Consider the following 21,662-nt stretch of genomic DNA (forward strand, 5'->3'; position numbering starts at 1 on the left):
ATAACACAAGTGTCCTGTGCCCTGACTGTGCTGGTGACAACCGTACAAATCTATCAGGACTTATCCAACAGTACACGTAAAGTGAGTGCATTCTGCATGTCAATTTTGTCTCAATAAAATTTGTTTTTAGAAATTAAGCATTTGGAGCCTGACCCAGCCATCTCCTATAAGCAGGCAAGCCTTCCAGAGGAGGGACTGGGCCACCAGGTCAGCCACAAAGCCATCACCTGCACTTTGTCCTGTCTATAAGACGTGCTGGGGTAAAGTTGGTGTAGAATTGTGGGACTGGCCAACCAATGACTGGCTCAACTTGAGACCCATGCCAGACAGAGGGAGCCCACCCTTGACACTGCCTAGAGGGCCAGGAACCAAAGGTGTGAGAGCCCAGAGACCTACCTGGGATAGAACCAAACACAAATGGGGGGAAAAAAACCCAAAAACCTCTTAATGATACTCTGCTATGCTCACAGATTGGTGTCTAACCAGATGTCATCGAACGGCTTCATCCTTCAACTGATGGAAAGAGATGCAGAACCACAGCCAAACATCAGCTAGAGCCTGGGAAATCCCACAGAAGAGGGAGGAAGGGTTGAAGGAGCCAGAGGGATCCAGGACGCCACAAAAAGCCCCATAGACTCAATTAACCTGGGCTCAGAGGGGCTCGCAGAGACTAAATTGCCAACCAGGGAGCCTGCATGGGACTGACCTAGTCCTGCAGCACGTTACAGCTGTGTGGCTTGGTCTTTGTGTGAGACTCCAAACAGTGGGAGCAGGAGCTGTCTCTGAGTCTGTTGGCTGTCTTTGGAGCCCCTTCCCTTACTGGGCTGTCTTGTCTAGCATGAATAGGAGATAGACCTAGTCCTACTGCAACCTGACATTCCACGGCTGGTTGATACCCACGGGAGGCCTGCCCTTTCTTGAAGAGAAATGGAGGTGTGGATGGTGGGGGAGTGGAGGAAGGTAGGGTAGGGGAAGGTGAGGGGAGGGACTGGGAGGAAGGAGAAAGGGAAACTGAAGATGGGATGTAAAATTAAAAACAACCCACTGAACATCGAGTCCTCTTTGAAGGCCACAACAACCAGGAATGTTACTGACTTTCCTAATGTAAGAGCATATTTATGACATTTTCCCATATCCTGCTTTTATTTATTACCATTTTAAACATTTATCTATTCCTTTCTTTGTCTCTGTGTGTGCACAGCCTGAGTGCAGAGCTGGAGCAGTTCTCAGGGTTCCTCTCTCTCGCTCCATCTGGTGAGTTCTCAGGTCAGGCTTAACACAAACCCCTTCATCTGCAGCACTGTGTGGCCCAGGCATCATGCTTTAAATGTGATCACAAGCGAGAGGTCTAACTGCAGATAATCAGCACACTAACTGACGAGGGACTCCAGGGCTGCTCACCAGTTCTGGAAGAGGGCAGATGGTTCCAGTGTTCATGTACAATCCTTCCACGACGATGAACCGTCGAGTCACGCGCGCCTTGCGAGGATTCTAAAACCAAACCAGACATCTTAATTGTCATAATTCCAAATATAAATTGTTACTCCCAAGAACTTGCACCTCATAAATGATTTATTTAAAAAGGGGAGGAAAAAAAAAAAGGCCATGATGAATTAAAACTCAACTCTTGAGATCCTATTATTTTGACAGAAACACTAGTGAGAAAAAGCAGTTTCCGTTCTTAGGCAGTTTTCAGTGAATAACATCAGCCAGGTGACCTCGCACACCACTGGAGGCACCCTGACAGTATGAAAACATTGTCCCAGCCTGGAACAGCTGGGAGAAAGCCCAGGGGACGTAATGATGAAACACAGACTCACAAGGGATTACAAGGTAAACCCATTCAAGATTACACAGCTAGGAATCACACATTTCAGTCCAAGAGGAAATGTGAAAAATTCACAGTGAAGACCATTCTCAGCACTGTGGGCATGGCCTGAGGAGCAGGGTGAACTATAAATGGAGAAGCAGTGGGAGGGAGGGTGATAGTTACAGTGTGAAAGGGGCATGGTGTGTGTGTCTGTGTGTCTAAGTCTCTGTGTGTATATGTGTGTCTGTATGTCTCTGTGTGTGTGTGTGTACATTGTATTACTATATTTTCCCCTGTGTGTTAGCCATCTGTAACCACTGTCACCATAGCTGACCCACCAGTTAGTCAGGTAAAATCCAGTGGTAGAGTAGAGCGGCCTACCTCAGACAGTGTGCATCACCCTATACCTTGTGTAGAGCAGGCCACTAACCCATCACACCTAAGAACCCGCCGAGACTGCAGGTGCAACAGACTGGAGACTATTAAGACCAAGAGCACTCGTTCCCACTTCCTACTGGGACTGCATACTGTGCTCTGGTCATCATCACAGCAATGCATTCCAGGACCAGTGGGCGCTGTCTGCACAGAAGCACTTCTGCTCTGTAGAGGTATACATCAGAGAGGTTGCCAGGCTCCTGAAACTCACAGCTAAATGCTTTCAGGACGACAGTCTAGCTCTGTCAGGGTCACCGGGGAAACTGGACACCTGCAATCACACATACATCATCCGGACATCTCCCTTTCCCTAGTTCCTGCAAGGCTTCCTTACACACACCAGGCAAGTGTTCTACCACATCCCCGGGATTCATGGATCTGCTTGAGATTTCAAAATAGTCAATGTAAGAGGCTTAGGATGAGCAAAAATATATGGAAGGATTCTAAAGATTAGGTAGTCATTTTATACACGGGTAGCTTTTGTTATTCTTTTGATATTCTTTTACTCAAAACACAATTTTACCTTGTTCTTTTAAAAGATTTATTTTTATATGTATGAATGTTTTACTTACACATACACATGTGCACATATGCAGTGACCATAGAGGTCAGGAAGGCGTGGCATTGGACGCCATGGAACTGGAGTTCCAATGCTGAGATGAAGCTGCTTCTGCAAAGGCAGTGCGTGTTCTCAGTCACTGTGGTTGCTCTACAGCACTTTAAGACATGGCTTATGGAGACATCCCGCCGGCAGGAACACGGCTACCTCAGGACTCAGTGTTGGAGCAAGCAGCTACCTTCACTTGGCTTTTTATGTTGAACTATAAGAACGGGCCCATCTTTGAAATAACTTCTGCTTATCTTCTAGCGACAACATCTCAAGTAAGAGATATTTCTAAAAATACAATGTGAAGTTATGTAATAGCTACTTCTGGGAAAAAATGAAGTATAAATTACTTAGCAAAAAAGTGAAATTTAATTTCCAAGATACTTTTTTTTTTAGATTTATTTATTTATGAGTACATTGTTGCTGTCTTCAGACACACCATTAGAGGGCATCAGATCTCATTACAGATGGTTGTGAGCCACCATGTGGTTGCTGGGAATTGAACTCAGGACCTCCAGAAGAACAGTCAGTGCTCTTAACCGCTGAGCCATCTCTCCAGCCCCTCTAAGATACTTTTTTTAAAAAGTCCATTGAGAAGCTCCATAGATTATAAACCTTATGAAAAGTACACATGAAATTTGAGTATCACATCTCCAACATTTAGCCATGAAAAACTCAGGCAGACTTCTTCCTTAGTCATACTTTCCAAAATAGAATTTATTCCGGTGGCTGGGATATAGTACTTAGTCAGATTACAGGCCATCATCTTTTTAGTCTATTGAAAGAATTATTCTGTGGGACAGACTCAATTTCAGAATTTCTTTAGCCTTTTCTTAATTGTATAAATATGGAACACTGGCTGACAGCATATTGAGCACAAAAACGGTGAGTTTATGCATATTCAATGACTGTGTGCATATTCATGAAGTATCTATTACACAGGATGACTCCTAAACACAGATCACAGAATTCTAAATGAATAATGCAAATATTTGGAAAAACTGAAATTAACACAAAACCAAAGAAAGCAGTCGAGTATCTCATCAGTTACTCTCGTCATGAATGAGCTGTGTGGGCAAGGTCCATCTGAAAGGGACACTTGAGATGTGACAACTGGGCTTCCAAGACCATCCACATTTCACGGAGTCGGTCCTGCTGCAGAGCCAGCCAGCTGGACTCCCCATCCACACTGCCCAAAAAAGTGAGTCATAATCCTCCCAATGATGCTGTAGACACACTCCAACGATGCCAGGGAGACACTCTCTAATCACTACCACTAGGGATCCTCAAGGCACCTAGGCATTCCCTCCTCAGGGTGGCTGTTCCCACAGCAGCCGCTTGGAGCTTCAGGAGGCTAAGATTTGACGGCGTAAATAAGTATGCTAGGAAGTTGATCCATGCATCCCAGTACAGCCTTAGTGTGTTCTGCAGCTGCTCTGAAGAGTCTCCTGAAGGGCAGGCTGTTGCTCTCCTCTCAGACTCCGTGGAAAGCTGCCCCAACTGTCTAAATGTGACAAGGCTCTCCAGGCCGAGAGATGTTTAATCAGCAGGAACACCCTTACTTCATATCCAAATGCGATCCGCAGGCAAGTTTTCAATGACAAATTACCATCTCATCTATAATTTAGCTGCTTAGGAAGTACAAAGAGCTACACAGTTGCCTTCAAAAGGATCCTACCTTTTGATCTTCAATCTCTTGTTCTTTCAGCAGTCGCTCCAGGTCAGCTACATCATTATGCTTAAATAACTTAATGTCACTGCGTGATGCCTGTAATCCTTTCTGGATAGCAAAGCAGGCCGCACTGTCCCTGCAAGGAGGAGAGGCACCAAACTGAGGTTAAAGGGCCTTGTCAACATTCTCAGAAGAAGAATGCTTGCTTGTGTAAGTGGGCCAGCCTCCAACTGTTACCTGGAACACAGCAAATAGAAGGTGTCTGAGCGCTCACACCACTGTTTGCTCTTCACTCTGCACATCCTGTCCATATGACTACTTCACTTAATCTTTCAAAGAAATACAGCTAGCTGCATCCTGACCACTCTGAACTCGGGACCCACGCTGTGGATGGCATCTGAGCTTACTCAGATGTTCCTCTTTCTAAGAACCTTGGAAGGCACTGGTGATCTCACCTCCAGTGGCAGTTCTGTTTACCTGATGGCATTTCATCATGATCCATAAAAAAACACTGGTGGGGGCTGGTGATGGTTCAGTGGTTAAGAGGTTCTGAGTTCAATTCCCAGAAACTACGTGAGGGCTCACAACCGTCTGTAATGGGATCCATGCCCTCTAATGGTGTGTCTGAAGACAGCTACAGTGTGCTCATATACATTAAATAAATAAATAAATAAATAAATAAATGTGGTGGTGGTGCATATCTTTAATCCCAGCACTTGGGAGGCAGAGGCAGGTAGATTTCTCAGTTCGGGCCAGCCTGGTCTACAGAGTGAGCTCCAGGACAGCCAGGGCTACACAGAGAAACCCTGTCTCAAAAAACCAAATCCCCCCCAAACAACAACAACAACAACAATAAAAAAAAACCCTAAAAAAAATTTTTAAAAAGAAACACTGGCAGTCTAGCTGCAAGCAGAGATTCTGGGCAACAACCACCTAAGCACAGTCAAGAAGCACAGGGGATTTGTCTAACCTCGGTCACAGGGAACCTGGTCTAACCTCACTTGCCCAACCCAGCTGAGGTGAGGGAAGAATTTGCAGGGAAGAATTTGCCTTTGGCCTTTGAGGGCTATGAGGACGGTAGCCTGCACCTTCTCTGGGAATAAACTTCTACCCCACATTGTAACAATGAAGCACCAGACATTTCCTGGTGGGTGTGGTCAGGTCCTGGTGGGTGTGGTCAGAAGTAATACCAAGGAAAGTCATAACTGTCACCATCACCCAGAAGCAATGAAGAAACTCTGACCTTGGGTACCAAGCTGAAGCGGGGACAACATAGTAGCCCCCCTCCTCCTATTTCCCCAGCGTCAGTGACAGCCGACCCAGACAGACGGCACCGCAACAGAAACACAACTGAGTTAGCAGGGGAACTATCACAGTGCTGTTAGTTGGACCACACTTACAGCTTCCTCGGGGTACATGTGACCTGTGGGCAGCAGTCAGACAGATACCCACAGAACACAGAGTGGAGCCACAGGACAGGAGAATCCCTAGGTGCCAACAACTCAGCATCACCTCCATCCAATGTCCCTCGTGCCACTAAGCTGACAGGGCCCAAGATGACCTGGGAGCAAACTCAAAGGAGCCAGGAAAAAAAATGCTTCATTGAGCAGTTACCAACACACCTGAAACAAGTCAGCTAAAAACAGACAGCCTGAGCAAACAGAAGCTACAGAGAGAATCCTACAGAGACAGCATTCCAAAAAATAAAATAGCCAAGGAGGCACACAGCAGTGCAGAGGGAAAGGATCAGTGAACAGAAAGACATAACTGAAGCAAGTCACTGCATGCCAGAGAGAAACAGCTGGGAAGAAGAGAGCAGAGCTCCAGGAAGTTATGACCAGTGAGCCAACATCTGTGTCAGTAGTCACAGGAGAAGGGAACCACAGACTGACGCAAAGAATCTGGCTATAACCCTAATACACGTAATACGACTTAAGGACAGTGAACAAACCCCAAACAGGTAAGGCCGAAGAAGAACCACAGGGCTACAGTGAAACACTACCCTCTGCAGGCTCTAGAGGCCTCAAATGCATGCATAACCCAACTTGCCTTAAGTCATTTAGCACCTGTCTAGGTGGCCCAGGGATTGCCTTCACCCATTACAGTGTGGTCTAAGACTTCATTCAAGAAGGTACAATAAGAAAAGCAGAGATTTGGCTTCAGAGTGTCAAACAGGAGAAACTTAACACAAAGAAGGCACAAATTCTGCCAACTCCCTGCCTCAGGTCTGAGGATAACACCCTGGTAATAGAGCATGCCTTGGTGTAAGAGAAACTTCTGTAGGAGACATGATCGCCCATGCCAATTGCACTGACCGTGGGTCATGAGTCAGTCCAGAGTAGGTGTGTTCTGGTGTGTTGCCCGTGATGTGCGGGTTTGGGACCTTTGGTATCACACAGTTTGGCAGTTTTGCCAGCACAGGTATGGCACAGGAAGCAGAGTTGATTATGCCACGTTGAACAGAATTCTGTAGTACCTGACTGTATGCCAGTGACATCCAGAAGAAGCTTCCTGGGCCTATGGCTGGGGCTTGTGAAACCTTACTAACCTTTCTAGGTACTTCAGCTTCATCCCTACACAACCCACCATCTATGAATTTGACAAGAACTTGGGCTTGGATTGCCCTCTAGTGTTCAAAGAGTGGCAATACAACAGATCACTTTTGGTCAACCTGGTCTTGGGCATGCTAATTAAACCAGCTTAAGAAGATAAGTCATGATTCCTTCAGTGCCCAGATGAAGTTTCACACCAAAACCATCAAGAGCTTTCAACACCTAGGACCTCGGGCTGGGAGAGCTGCCTCAGCCATGACAAGCACTGCTGCTCTACAGAGGACCTGGGTTCAATTCCCAACAGAACGTGGTGCCTAGGGGACCACATTTAACTCCAGTTCCAGGAGATTTGACATCCTCTTCTGACCTCTGTGGGCACTGCACACACATGGTGTGAACATATATACATTCAGACAAAACACCCACATGTTAAATACAAATCTTAAAAAGTAAAACCTCACTATGCCAAAATAAGGTAGCAGAAGCTGACTACACAGTAATCAGTGATGGGGAGGACTCATGGGAGGACTCACAACAGCATTCTCAGGAAACCCAAGGAGCTCAGAGGAAGCACGGATAAACTTCTCAGTATTCTAACACAGAAACTGACAGGAAGAAACAAGAACTGTGTAGAGCTAAAAAGCACACTGAGCAAAACAGAAAGCATGACAGGAGGCGTCAGCACCAGAGAGGTCAGAAACGGGAGAAAGTCACTGAGCTCAGAGACAGAACGACCATTTGCAAACATTTACCTGGAGTGGAGGAAAAGAAATCGTGGTGAAGATAACTTTCACAGGGGCTTTGGGGCAGCATTAAAAAGCAAATATCTATGAGGGTGAAAAAGGATACGAGGGTACCAACCAGGTAGAAAACTTCTGGAAAGGACAGCCATACACACACATACACACACACACACACACACACACACACACACACACACACACGGACAGGAAGATAAAAGGTCATCATGAGTCAGATTTAATGAAGACGAAGGTAAGGAAAGGTATTTCCAGCAATAGCAGGAAGAGTCTACCTCCACCCAGAACTCTTGGAAGAATTCTAAAGGGAATAAATAGTTCTGCATATGCACAGAGAGGCCAATACTGTAAACAATGAGTATAAACCACGCTTATCTTCAGTACAATTTAAAAATGGGTGCGAAACCCCCTGAAGTGATTAATATTTTAGTAGGTTAAGATAATCAGCAAGGAAAGATATAAAATATATCCCTAAAGTGTGCATAGGATTGGGAGGACGGTGCAGTGGTTAAAGTGCTTGCTTATAAGCATGAGGGCTGGAGCCTGGAGTCCCAGACTCCATGTAAATGCCCTGTACGGAGAAGAGCTCTGCAGGGCAAGTCAGCCAGCTGGACAGACGACCCATCAGTGGGCTCAGGGTTTCACTGAGACCCTACCTCACTGAGTAAGGTAGAACAACAACACTGGCTGACTCCAAACACCAACCTCGGGCTTTCACATACATGTGCACACATGTAAAGGGGAGGGAAGAGTGCAAGAGCAACATCTCCTTACTAGCTTATCTTCACTTTGTTTCTGTCCTTATGTTTATGATGTATAAGTTACAGTCATTGAAAACAGCTTGTTATAGTAAAAAGATGCTTTTGTAAACCTCATGGCAAATGCAAAGATGCTAGCAACTACTGATAGGAGCTCCTCAACCAGCAGCTTTCTCCTTGCAGTAAATAGCACACCATGCACTCAGGGAATACACCTGAGTTTGTGGACTTGCCGTAGGCAGTCAGGGATATCCCTACCTGGTGGCCCTTATATCCCTTTAAAAACGATTTATTCTTATTTTATTTGTATGAGTGATTGTCTGATCATATATGCCTGGTATCCAAGTAAGCCAGAGAGGGCATCAGATATCCTGGAACTGGAGGTTCAGATAGTTGTCGCTATTCTATGGGAACCATCCGAGTCCAGCGCAACAGCAGCCAGTGCTCTGAAGCACGGAGCTGCTGTCCCTGCCTCAGCTCCTATCCTCAATGAGCACTGAGGCAAGATCAGCAGAGACCTGGAAATGAGGAAGGATGGGTGAGGAGGAGCATGTGACGTTTCCAGGCACAGTAAGCAATATGAGGTTGTGACCATGATAGGGCCACAGAGCTGACAGGGATGGAGAGGGCATGCCTCATTTGGACATCAACAAAACCAATCATGGAGTGTGAGATCTGTGCTGTCAAGCATCTTACGGGTGAGGGTCCTGACTGGGAAAAGCAAACATGTAACAAACAAATCAGAACAAGAAACCCCAACAGATCTCTTCTTTCTTTCAGCAGGTGACTTCCAACGAGGACCTGATGACCCTGGCAGCACAGTGCTGTTTCAGACAAATGTGGTCAGAAGCGTAGGTGAAGGCACTTACACAAAAACGATGTCCCCTCTCTTAGAGTATGCAGGAATCGCACTGGCTATGGTGGAGAAGCCATACGAGTAAATGATGGCTTCTTCGGTCTTCATAAATTTTGCCAGGCGGTCTTCCAAATCCAGATGGACATCTATTTTAAGAAAAAAGTTAAAACAGTTAAACTGTCTTGTAACTCTTTTTCGTTTGCTAACAAATGATAAAAAGTACATAGTTTAATTACTGCCCCTTTCACCTTACAGACAAAATGGAATTTTAAAAGTATGTATTTATTTGCATGCGTGTGTCACAGTCCATGTGTGGTGGTCAGAGGACAACTTGTGAGAATTAACTGTCTCCATCTAGTATTTTAATTCTGGAGAATCAAACTCAAGTCTTCAGGTTTGGCAGCAAGTAAGCTTACCTACAGAGCCCTTTTACCAGCCCCTAAAATGGAATAAAAAACCAAAACAACAACCCCCCACCAGAAAACCCCCAGAAGATTAAGATAACTTTGGTCTCAAAGTTCTTGTGAGACATGAACTAAAAGCAGTTCCCTATCTCCCTATCTCTAAGCATGGCAGATGGAGACCGCAACTTAGCTACAGACTTCTTAAGTGTTCCAGAAGCTAGGCACTGACAACTGATACTATTGTGATGGGGCAGTGGCAGACCATGAAGCAGGGCAGCTTTGCCTCCTCACCTCTGCGACCAGGATCCTACAACCAACGACTTTACTTACCTCACTCACTTCAACTCCCCTTGACACTTTACTGAGGCGTTGCCACTTACACGAGCGGCCTTTACACCTTAGCAAAAAGACTTGACCTACTCTGCATAAAACATGCTAGAACTCATGTGGCCTCTTCTCCAGCAGCCCAGGTTAGCACTCAAGTACAGCACGTGTATACTGGGGAAATTCAAATTCCCAGTACCAACAGAAATCAGGTAGAAGCAGCTTAAGAATGCTGGTATAAATCCACAGACCCACAGAGGGTACGTATATAGTAAGGGACTAAGGGGCGTAGGAAAGGGAACAGAATAGTTATGGATGGATGGGTGTGTGTGTTTGTGTGTGCTGGAACAGGAGGATCAAGTAAGGAGGAGAAGGGGAGAAGAGAAGGAGGGAGGGAACACAGAGAGAAACAGTTAAATAAGGACCATTTGAAGGGTAGCACGAAAACTGTATGGAGTAGCTTTCTAAGATATATACGTATATGAAGGCAATCCAAATGAAATCTCTAAACAATGGGGAAAGAGAGATCACCAGCTGGCTATCTCTTGTAACCAAATGAAGCTTTCAGTAACAGGACTGGATGGCATTTAATGGGGCCAAGAGGATCCCATGGAAATCTTAAACAATCCAGGCTGTTGCTAAGACTATAGGCTATTCTCCACAAACCGATGCAAGGTTCCATTGCTGATGCTAACACATAACTCATGGAACCTGAGGACGTCTAGCTGGTCTCTACATGGAGCCTCCATTCTTATGTTCTGGCATCTCTGGTACAGGAACGTACTCTTGCATGGTACTAAAGAAAAAGTAAACACCATACCGGTCACAACCCTCTAGTCTGCAATGCTGGCCTGCATGCACGATGGTAGCACAAAATTTGTGGGAATAAGCAACCAATACTTGATTTGACTTAAGGCCCTTCCCGTGAGATGGAACTCATACACAACACTGCTTGAAGGACCAAGCACCATACTCAGATCAATACCTTGCTCAGCCATCATCAAAAAAGCTTCCTCCTATAGCAGATAGGAACAGACATAGAGACCCATGTGATAGCTAGTCTTGCTGTCAACTTGACTATATCTGGAAGGAACTAGAATCCAATGGAGGGCACACCTGTGCGAGATTATTTTAGCTTGGTTTGAAGTGGGAGAATTCACTTCCAGTCTGGATCTTTGAGGTAGGAACACACACACCTTTGATCTGGATCTTGAGGTGGGAAGATGCACCTTGAATCTGGGCCATGGAAGAAGGAAGCTTTTGCTCACTGTCTGCTTGCCCCAGCCTTGCTAGCACATATATTCCTTCACTGGCATTGGAGCCTATTTCTTTGGAATTCTAGCATATACTGAAATAAAGACTAGCCAAGAAATCCAGCCTTGTGGACTGAGCGATTACTGGATTTTTGGCTTTTCTTTTCACAGTCAGCCATTGTTGATTAGCTGGATTGTAGCTGGATGTAGTCATTCCAATAAATCCTCACAATGTGCGCGTGTGTGCGCACACACGCGCGCACACACACACCCCCCTCTCTCTAAGTTCTGTTACTCTAGAGAACCCTGATTAATATACATCACAGAGAGGCAGAGTCTCTGATTCTTGTGCGGTCTCTTGGGCTCCTTTCCTTCTGTCTGTCTCCCCCACCTCCACTGTGTTAGTTTTGCTTCATCTGACTCTGTTCTGTCCTATTGTATTAGTAGCCCTCAGAAGCCTGTTTGTTTTCTAATGACAGACAGAAAGGGAATTGATCTCCAAAGGAGTGGAAACCATAATCAGGATATATTATATGAGAAAAAAAATCTATTTTCAATAAAAGTGGGAAAACTGGTATAACAGATAAATTTTAATCGTGAGCTGACATATTCGGTCATTCTAAAATCATGGTTCTTTGCATCCTTTCAATGCAGTCTGAGCAATTAACACATGTCCAGAAGGAAGGATATCAGTTTCTGGGACAGCTCATCACCAACTGGCTCAGTCTTAGGGCATCAAAGTCCCTTAAAAAGGAGGCATTCTGAGGGAGTATTGGATCATAAACACTCCTTTACCCTGTCCATGCTCACGCCTGAAGGAGACCAGCTTCACCACATGCTCTGTGCAGGGAGTACTTCCAGCACAGGGAGGCAAACTGGCTCTGGTCCTTACCACTAACACAGGCAGGAGTAGGCAGGGGAGGAAGGAGTCAGGGTGTGTCAACTGAGGAGACTCTAAGTAATGGCAAGGGCAGGGAACTGGAGGGAGTGGCAACGGCAGATCCCAGATCAGCTAGATTCTTTAAAAGGTCCTAGAATTTTGAAAACAAACAGCAGATCCCATTTCAAGCAAGCAGAGACATAGCATGCTTGTCCACACTCACTGGCTACAATGTCTATGGGCTACCTCACTGTAAGGAACAGGACGCCCTTACTGGAAGGAATACACTGCCAATGGCCTCAAGTCAAGTCACAGCTAAACTTACCTCAACATTAAGTAAATGTGGCTTCCATATGACTAAGTTGAAGTTCCTCAGCAAGTCCTAGACCTATGACACTAACACAGACAGAGCCTAAGGCATGTTGCTGCCCAGAGAAATGTCACCAGGAAAAAGGCTTCAGGTAAAATGGCCAGAAAGAAACAAGAAAGCAACAAGGACTTTATAGCTGCTTCCTCCCCAAGTTGCTAACCACGGGTCAGTCTGAGGCATATCTTCCTTCCATTCTCTACCATAGTCTGGAGCATCATAGCCTGTGCCTCTCAGGTCCAGACATAAGACCCCTTTTAACTACAGCCCTGCCTCTGGCTGGGAGTCTACCATAACCTTCAGCGTATAGCTGGCAGGTGGTTAGTCCAGGCTACCAGGTCATGGTGAATTACTCTCGTTTGAGAGCTCCATTTCAGATGCTATGCAGCCTGTCACTTAGGAAGCAGATACAACATTGTTACTAACACTGAAAGGGCTTATCAGCTCTCCAGATTCTGGTCACTGGTGAGAGATGAGGCTGAGAAGCTGGGCATACCAGAGCTTGTCCCAAGGTCTTAGAGGAAGGCCTGCAGCGATAGGAACTGTGTCAGATCAGAGCATGCTCATCACTGTGTGCCTCAAAACCTATGTACATTCAGGTGCAGGGGAGCATGCTCATCACTGTGCTCACTGATGGCCGCTCACACACAGTTACACAGCTAGCTGCAGCATGCTAGGCTGGAGAATCAGAGAGGAACCAATGACTTGCCTCGTCCTCTGAGTTTCAGAACCCTTGGCCTTTCTTCCTATCTAACCACACAGATTTTGGCTGGCGTCAGTCTTGCAGAGCAGGTTCTGTGAGGGGTCAACATGGGCGAGTGCAGAACTTGTTCCTCCTGATGCTGGATTGTGAGTGCACACACTCCCATCCCAGGGAGGGGGCAGCAGGAAAAACTAGCAGGTGCTATTGGCTGACTGCTGACAGCCCTGTCTTCTGTCTAGATCCGCCCAGGCCAGGGAGGCTCCAACTACACATGGAGTCAAGTCAAGCACTGGACTTTATAACTCGAATCAGCAGAGATGAGGCCAGCACGAGGAGGTCCCTAAAGCCGCAGATGCTTCACGACCCACCAGTCCTTTGTCAAACCTCACCAGAGCCTGAGACAGGAGGCCTGACCACTGAGATTCCCTAGAACGCAGGCCGCAGCCAGGATTCTAGGAGGTTTTTGCTGGGCCCCCACCATTGGGTGCACACCCACACAAGTCTGAACCTCTTCCACGCCTCACAATATCTCCTCTGACAAGCATGGAACAGCCACATCTTCTTCAAAGGGACACTGAGAGGACACAGAATTTAACATCAATAAAACACTCAGAACAGTACCCAGCTCTGAAAAAGACTGTTCAATTAAAGTAATATCTAGGAGAAAAGGTTTTACCTCAAAAAAATAAATAAATAAAAATCTGGTTATCCCTTATCTTTTAATGACATTATGAGAATTTACAGTTGTTAACACTTATTTTCTGCAGGCTACTTGTCTGGCTTCATTTACAACGAAGAAACAGCATACCCTGCTGGTTAGCTTCAAAGGAAAGCCTAGGAAACAACTAACTTCACAATAGTTCAAATTCAATTTAAGACATTTTCTTTTGAGAACTTTCTATCTTTATGTAAGTACTATTCTTTTCTTTTTGTGGGTGCAGGTGGTGGTTTGAGACAGCGTTTTTCTATGTAGCTTGGCTATCCTGTAGACCAGGCTTGCTCAGAATTCAGAGATCCACTTGCCCCTGCCTCTGTAGCACTGGGATTAAAGCCATGTGCCACCATGACCCACTTAATAAATACTATTCTAAAAAAAAAACCCAAAAATCAAAAAACTTCCTTGGCCACTGAGATGGCTTAGCAGGCAGAAGCCCTTGCTACCAGGCCTGATGACCTGAATTTGGTTCCTAGAACATACATGGTAGAGGGGCAAAACTACAAACGGCTTTCTCCCTTCACAGGAGCTGTAGCATAAGCCCCTTCCCACACATAAGCAAAAAAGTGAAAATCTGAAACTCCTGAGATACAGGAGACATTAGGTCAGCTACTTGGGAGGCCGAGGCAGAAAGATCTTAAGTTAAGGCCACCCTGGACAACTTAGTGAGACCCTGACTCAAAATGAACATGCACACATACACACTTACTTTTTCCTGAAAGTAAAACCAACAGTACTTATGTATTCAACTGTCAGGATGACTGTTTGGATCCTGTGACTCTTACTGAAATGCTCTGAGCTATGTGCCTGAGGACTGCTCCCCTCACCTAAAAACCATGATCTTATGACTACAAGAAAAGCAGCAGTTGATCTAGGCGTCTGAAGAACACGTGTTCTTGGCCCTCAGAGGCAGCCCCGCTGACTACTCTCACATGTTAAAGACCACCCACTGGAGGTTTACTGCTATACAGTGATGTCTTTTGACTCAGAGTACGAGCAAGAAGTCAGTTAGGATTGTCTGCACTAGACCACTCCCAAGGCCACAGAGGGCAGCACAGGAAGTAAGGATGGCTTCCATGTACCCAAACAGGGAAAGGTTGGAATGAACAGGCACCAACACACCCTCCTGAACACAGGACCTAAGCACCCTGAAGGCAGATAAGGCTCTCTGCTCAAACCACACACAAGTATGTGGGAAACATTCCAATCATGACCCTGTAGTGGCTTTTAAACCACAATTAACAACACATATCAGCAGTACAACTTAGTAGATTTGCCATGTGGTGTCTAAACATGATGTGCATGTTGTGGGTGGACCACTGTAAGAACTCGATGTTCAGTTCTCTCAGTCAGACTTCTGGGAGGAAGGCCACATGTCCCACAGTTTACATACACATTACCTTGACCATTGCCCTTCTGTCTTTCTGTTACAGTAAATGGTCGAAAAGAACTAAAACCAAAACCAAACACTTCTTTTGGACGCATGCACTCGTACAAGTGTGCATATGTCATGATCAGAGGATGACTTAAGAGAGTGAGTTCTCGCTTCCCTTTCCTGCTCAGTCATCTCACAGGCCTGGGAGGATGCTTTAACAAGAAGACTTACTTATGTAAGGGGTTTATGTTCATTGTCCACAAGTTAAGAAAAGACCTAAAAGAGGGATAGAACTTTGAAAACAGATGCCCAAATGCACACCAAGGAGAGAAGAAGATCAGATTAAAAGCAACCTTTGTGGGTTAGGGAAAGAAATTCTAAGCCCTGAGCTATAGAGTTCAAATAAACCCAACGAGTACAAAGAAGAGGGTTCTCACCTCTGCCTCGGGGCTCAGTGCAAAGGGTGTCTGCATGCTCAGTGACAACTCAGGGCTGTTGCAGAGGTTTGAAATTTAGCCTAAGACACTCAAGTAGTGCCTCTGATTTTCCTGAATGCTAGAATTCCAAGGCAGGTCACTATAATTATTATGAAAATCGCTTCTAGAGTTAAGACGGAAAACTCGCAACCAAACAAACAGAAAAAAAAACCTACTAGAAAATAGGATAAGAAGTCTAAGATCGCACATACATCCACAGAGGAAGCAGATTGACAGGTCCCGCCCTGTAGCACATGAGCCTGCAGCCCTGCTCAAACAAGCCTTCAGTCATGGACAGAGGGAGTGACTGGTCTACAAAGTCATTTGCAAGTATTTCTAAACCTGTATATTCACTATATGCCTCTGGTGGCCATTCAGATACCAATTTAAACTTACAATATACTCATTTGTGGAGCTGGGGTACAGCTCAGAGGACAAACATACCCAGAACACACAGACTGTGGATTTAAATTACACCCACACCATCTACGGAAGCTATTTGTAACTGACACCTGCTTGGCAAAAAATAAAAAGCCACTGCCCCCCATGGAGCGTCACTTGTGTGTCACCCACACTCCAGGGCAAGCCTCACGCCCAGGTATAGTTGGCAAACACAAATCAGACTGCGAGAGTGTAGAGAGTGTAGGGTGGGCTTCATTTGCTTTGCTTTGTTTAAGCATTTTTGTCTTCCTTTTCTTCTTTTTTAAAAGAAATGCAAATCAAAACAACCCTGAGATTCCATCTCACACCAGTCAGAATGGCTAAGATTAAAAACTCAGGTGATAGTAGATGCTGGCGAGGGTGTGGAGAAAGAGGAACACTCCTCCATTGTTGGTGGGACTGCAAGATGGTGCAACCACTTTGGAAATCAGTCTGGCGGTTCCTCAGAAAATTGGACATAGCATTACCCGAGGATCCAGCTATTCCACTCCTAGGCATATACCCAGAAGATGCTCGAACATATAATAAGGACATATGCTCAACTATGTTCATAGCAGCCTTATTTATAATAGCCAGGAGCTGGAAAGAACCCAGATGTCCTTCAACTGAGGAATGGATTCAAAAAATGTGGTATATTTACACAATGGAGTATTACTCAGCTATTAAAAACAATGAATTCGAGAGGTTCCTAGGTAAATGGATGGAACTAGAAATTATCATCCTGAGTGAGGTAAGCCAATCACAAAAGAACACACATGGTATTCACTCACTGATTATTGGATATTAGCCTAGAACCTTGAAATGTCCAGGATGCAACTCACAGGCCACATGAAGCCCATAAAGAAGGAAGACCAAGTGAGGGTGATTCGGTCCTTCTTAGAAGGAGCAACAAAATACTCAAGGGAGCAAATATGGAGACAAAGTGAGGGACAGAAACTGAAGGAGGGGCCGTCTCAAGACCACCCCACCTGAGTATCTATCCCATGTGCAATCACCAAAGGTAGATGCTGATGTGGAAGACAGGAAGTGCATGCTGATAAGAGCCTGATATGGATATCTCCTCAGAGGCCTTCAAGAGTCAGACATATTCAGAGGCAGATGCTCACAACTAGCCATTGAACTGATCATGGGGTTCTCAATAGAGGAGTTAGAGTGAAGACTGAAGGAGCTGAAAGGGTTTGTGGCACCATGAGGAGAGCAACAATACCAACCAACCACAGCTCCCAGGGTCTAAACCACCAGCCTGGGAGCACTTAGGGGGGGATCCAGGGCTTCAGCTGAATATGTAAAAGTGGAGGGCCCTGCTGGGCATAGGTAGAAGAAGAGAACCTTGACCTCATGAAGGCTGGATGCCCCAGGGGGTGGGAATTTTGAGGGTGGGGAGGTGGGAGTGGGGGGGGTGTAGATAGAGGTTACATCCACAGAGAAGAAGGAGGAGGGGCGAGGGGATTGGAGGTTCCGAGGGGGTGGTGGGGGATGGGGTAAGGGGACAACATAGGAAATGTAAATAAATCATCCAATAAAAAAAAAAATAAATTACTGGAAAAAAAAAAAAAAAAAGAAAGAAAATGAACATGACCTAGGAGGAGTTGGGGGAGGGAACAGAATCAAAGTATATTGTATAAATAAAAAAATTTGAAAAAGAAAGCAAAGAAAAATTAGAACTCAGAACATGTAAAACAGTTTTATTTTTGCAAAAATGGGAGAAATGCACACATATGGACATCATCTGTGTGTGCTTAGGAAAAGTCCACAGCAGAGCTAACAAGAAATGGTTTTGTGTTAAGGGTGAGGTGGAGGCTTCCTTCCATAAGAGGGTCAGGTAGGGTAAGGCCTCATGTCTGAACCTCGTACTGGGTTCCTCAGCGAGGAGTGCTATGTGACTGCATCTAGTGCATGCTTGCCAAGTGTCTCCAAGGAGAATGGAGCCATTCTAACCACACTTTCATAGCTCTGGGAAATCATTCTTAAAGTTCCACCCTCTTCTGATATAGCAACATATTTTATCTGTCTTCCCAGATCAACTCCTAAGCAGCAAATCAAGGCTACGTGACAAAAGAGACTGTGAAGAAAGCAGTTTCTGGGGTAGGTTGGTGGTGCAAGTATACTTTTAGTTCAAAGAGACAAAGAAGAAGAAAGGAGGAGGAGGAGGAGGAAGAGAAAGCGGAGAAGGATGAAGAGGAGAAAGGGAAGAGGAGGGAGAAGAGAAGAGGGAAGAAGAGGAGAAGAAGGAAGAGAAGGAGGAAGAAGAAGATGAGGAAAAGGAGGAGGAAGAGAAGGAGGAGGGAGAGGAGGAGGAGGAAGAAGAAGAGGAGGAGGAAGAGAAGGCAGCTTCTTTATGCTGGCAAACTCACAATGAGTGGGCCTCGTAAATCAGGTGACAGTCTACAACCCCAGTAAAAAGCAACTTTTCTGTTTTCTAGTCCTACACCAAAGAAGCAATTCCCTACTCATGAGAACCAGGCAAACCCTTCTGCTAGCCTTAGACTAGTCTCTCACGTGGTCTGGCAGTGGGACTGGCTTGAGCTCCGTCCTCTTATCCAGCCGTTTGAGCAGGAGCTCACACACAGACACTGGTGACCTCCACCCTCAATGAAGAAAGAAAAAAAGCTACAATCACAACCCGGTAAAGTGTTCACACTTTCTCCATGGTACTTGCTGCCCAGGGCTCTTTGTCAGCCTTGTCTTTGGATCAGATGTGGCCTGCTGTTAGTTCTTGCCAGTGGCTGGTGGGAGAGTTGCAATGCTGCCTGTCCTGGGGGAATGCACCGTTGCCTGCCCTCTCGCCCCACAGCACTGTGACACTAGACATGGATCCCCATGACTACAAAGAGCGAGCCCCAGCTGTTGGCCCATTCATCCAACGAGAACCATGCACAACCGAGAGCCCGTTCCTAGCACATGCATTGGGACACCTGCAGTAGAGCCCAGCGCAGGAGGCACATCCTCGGCTCTCCCGGCTCCGCCCTCTACGTCCCACACATGCTCCCCGATGGGACTAAATGAAACGTGTACACGCACAGCTTGACAGTTAAGAACACTTCCAGGAGCTTCAGAGTCAAACAGATCCCCCAAGGGAGTCTGAAAACATGCACGTACCAAATGTGCCGTAGAATCCTCGAGGCCCGCAGGTGCCCACACCATACTTCTTTAAAGACGAGAATGCTGCGGCCTGCACGGAAGCAAACTTGTGATGATTCCCTGTGCACAGTGCAGACGACCCTTCCTAGTCTTGGCCCCACATGGCTCCTCCTCCCTGCCCCCACTTGCCCTTCCCTCTTGTGACTACAGCAACTCTCCCAGGATTTAGGGAACAGACAAAGCCTGAAGGAATGGAGAAATGACATGTCCTACTTCTGAACACTCACTGGCTCCCAGGATTTTCTGGAGGAGCTCTGCTAGTCTTGATCCTAACAGGGGCCGGCGCGGCTTCATGGATGCTGTGATCAGCATCTACTGTCTACCCAGGCCTGGCTTCTGAGCTTCTCTGGCTGTCACCCACACTGAGCCCACCAGACACTTCTGCCCTGCGTGGTCCAAGTCCAGACTTGATTCTGTCAGATACAGTAATGTGAAACACTGTCCCCTCAGATGACCCACCAGTCTTCTATGTCATTTCTTTGGCTAGCAGTGTCTTGCCCACTTCAGTATCACAAGCTACTCACCTTAACCCGAGGGTTGGCCAGCAACCCAAGGAAATTAAAGGAGGCAAAGTTGACACACTCTTTTCCATTCACCACGATGTTGTGGGTCGGAGGGCTGGGGAGAAAGAGAGGGCATGGTTTACTTCAGTACCCATCTGGGCATGAAACAGCAGGCACAGCAACACTGTGGAGCCATCTCTCTCCACCCCTTTCCTTTGTGCTTTCTGGTAAGTCAAAGAATAGTAAGTTAAAAGTCAGACACTTTCCCATCAGCTCTGTTAACTTGTTCCCTTACAACTTAACAGGGAAAAAAGTGGGGGATTGTGGGAAAGACAGCAGATGGCTAGGGTTTGGTTCTCAGCACAGACGTGGTTCTTCCCACTACTTCTACGCTAATCCCAGGAGGCCTAATGCCCTCTTCCGACCTCATGGACAGCGCACACACAGAGTGCTTTAATACCAAGAGGCTTGATGCCCTCTTCTGACCTCATGGATACTGCACACACAAGGTGCTTATACACGCCAAACACATACACACGAGTGAATCAGAATCAATGTATAGTCTGTTTTTAAAAAAGGTGATAAATGAATGATAAATCTTTGATTTTTAAAACTTAAAAGGAGAAAGTAGCTAAATAAAATGTCTAAAACTGTAATAAAACAATAATGGATCAAGATCGAAGGCAAGAATAGTCAAAGTGAGTTATGATCACTTTTAAATGATTTTAAAATGTCATCTACAGCAGTCCACTGAAAGAATACTCATTTCAGAGTTAATGCTGAGACGGTCTTTTAACGCTCCCTTGTGCTTGCTCACCCTCAGAAAAGAATCACAGGAGCCAGCTACATGAGTCCAGACGTGAGCACAGCTGAGGTGAGAGACAGACCCTCGGGGAAACAAATGACAGTCCTTAGCTGACAACACAACAGACAGACAGACAGACAGACAGACAGACAAACAGACAGACAGACAGTCAGATGCTGGAGAACTCCTGTCCAAGTGAGGAAAAGGACTGTGTCCAGAACTGTGGCTTCAGCTACACTGCTGCCTGGCTGTCTATGGTGAGCCAGACAGAACTGGCACTCTGCACTCAGGGACACTCATTTGTTTATTTTTGAGTAGATCTGGCAACTTAGGAGGAAAGAGGTACACAATTCTGGAAAGCTAGAGAAGAGACAACCTGAAATCAATTCATAGACATGGACTAGATCATATAATATGGATGAAGACTCAGCATTTGGGAGGCAGAAGTATGAGCTCTGTGAACTGGAGGCTAGCCTGGTCTACATAGTGATTTCCAGGCTAGCCAGGGCTACATAAAGAGATCTTGTATTAAGAAAACGAAACAAATGGAAAGAAAATGAAAAAAACCTCTACAAAAATATAAAAGAGCACAAAGGAACATAGAGTAGGAAAAAAATCAAAAGGGCAGTGACCACAAGTTCCAAAACCAGAGTCGGGGAGAAAACAAAACAGACACAAGGTGGGTGGATGGAGAAAGGGAAAGAAGGAGGGAGGGAAAGAAGGAGGGAGGGAAAGAAGGAGGGAGGGAAAGGAGGGAGGAAAAGAAGGAGAGAGGGAAAGAAGGAGGGAGGAAAAGAAGGAGGGAGGGAAAGGAGGGAGGAAAAGAA

The 21,662-nt window shown here is 45.8% G+C and overlaps 1 protein-coding gene across 1 annotated transcript in view; it reads right to left on the reverse strand.

The window, feature by feature from the left end:
• Positions 1–21,662, reverse strand: part of Sptlc1 (serine palmitoyltransferase long chain base subunit 1) — a 46,459-nt gene that overhangs the window by 16,786 nt on the left and 8,011 nt on the right. The window contains exons 4-8 of the mRNA XM_028772118.1: positions 20,052–20,145; positions 19,486–19,558; positions 9,462–9,594; positions 4,531–4,660; positions 1,402–1,491 (exon numbers count right to left, since the gene is read on the reverse strand). Of these exons, the coding sequence (XP_028627951.1) occupies positions 1,402–1,491; positions 4,531–4,660; positions 9,462–9,594; positions 19,486–19,558; positions 20,052–20,145 (520 nt within the window). The remainder of the gene's footprint in view (positions 1–1,401; positions 1,492–4,530; positions 4,661–9,461; positions 9,595–19,485; positions 19,559–20,051; positions 20,146–21,662) is intronic.

Source organism: Grammomys surdaster, unplaced genomic scaffold, assembly GCF_004785775.1.
Source record: "Grammomys surdaster isolate TR1022 unplaced genomic scaffold, NIH_TR_1.0 211, whole genome shotgun sequence".
NCBI classification, from domain to species: Eukaryota; Metazoa; Chordata; class Mammalia; order Rodentia; family Muridae; genus Grammomys; species Grammomys surdaster.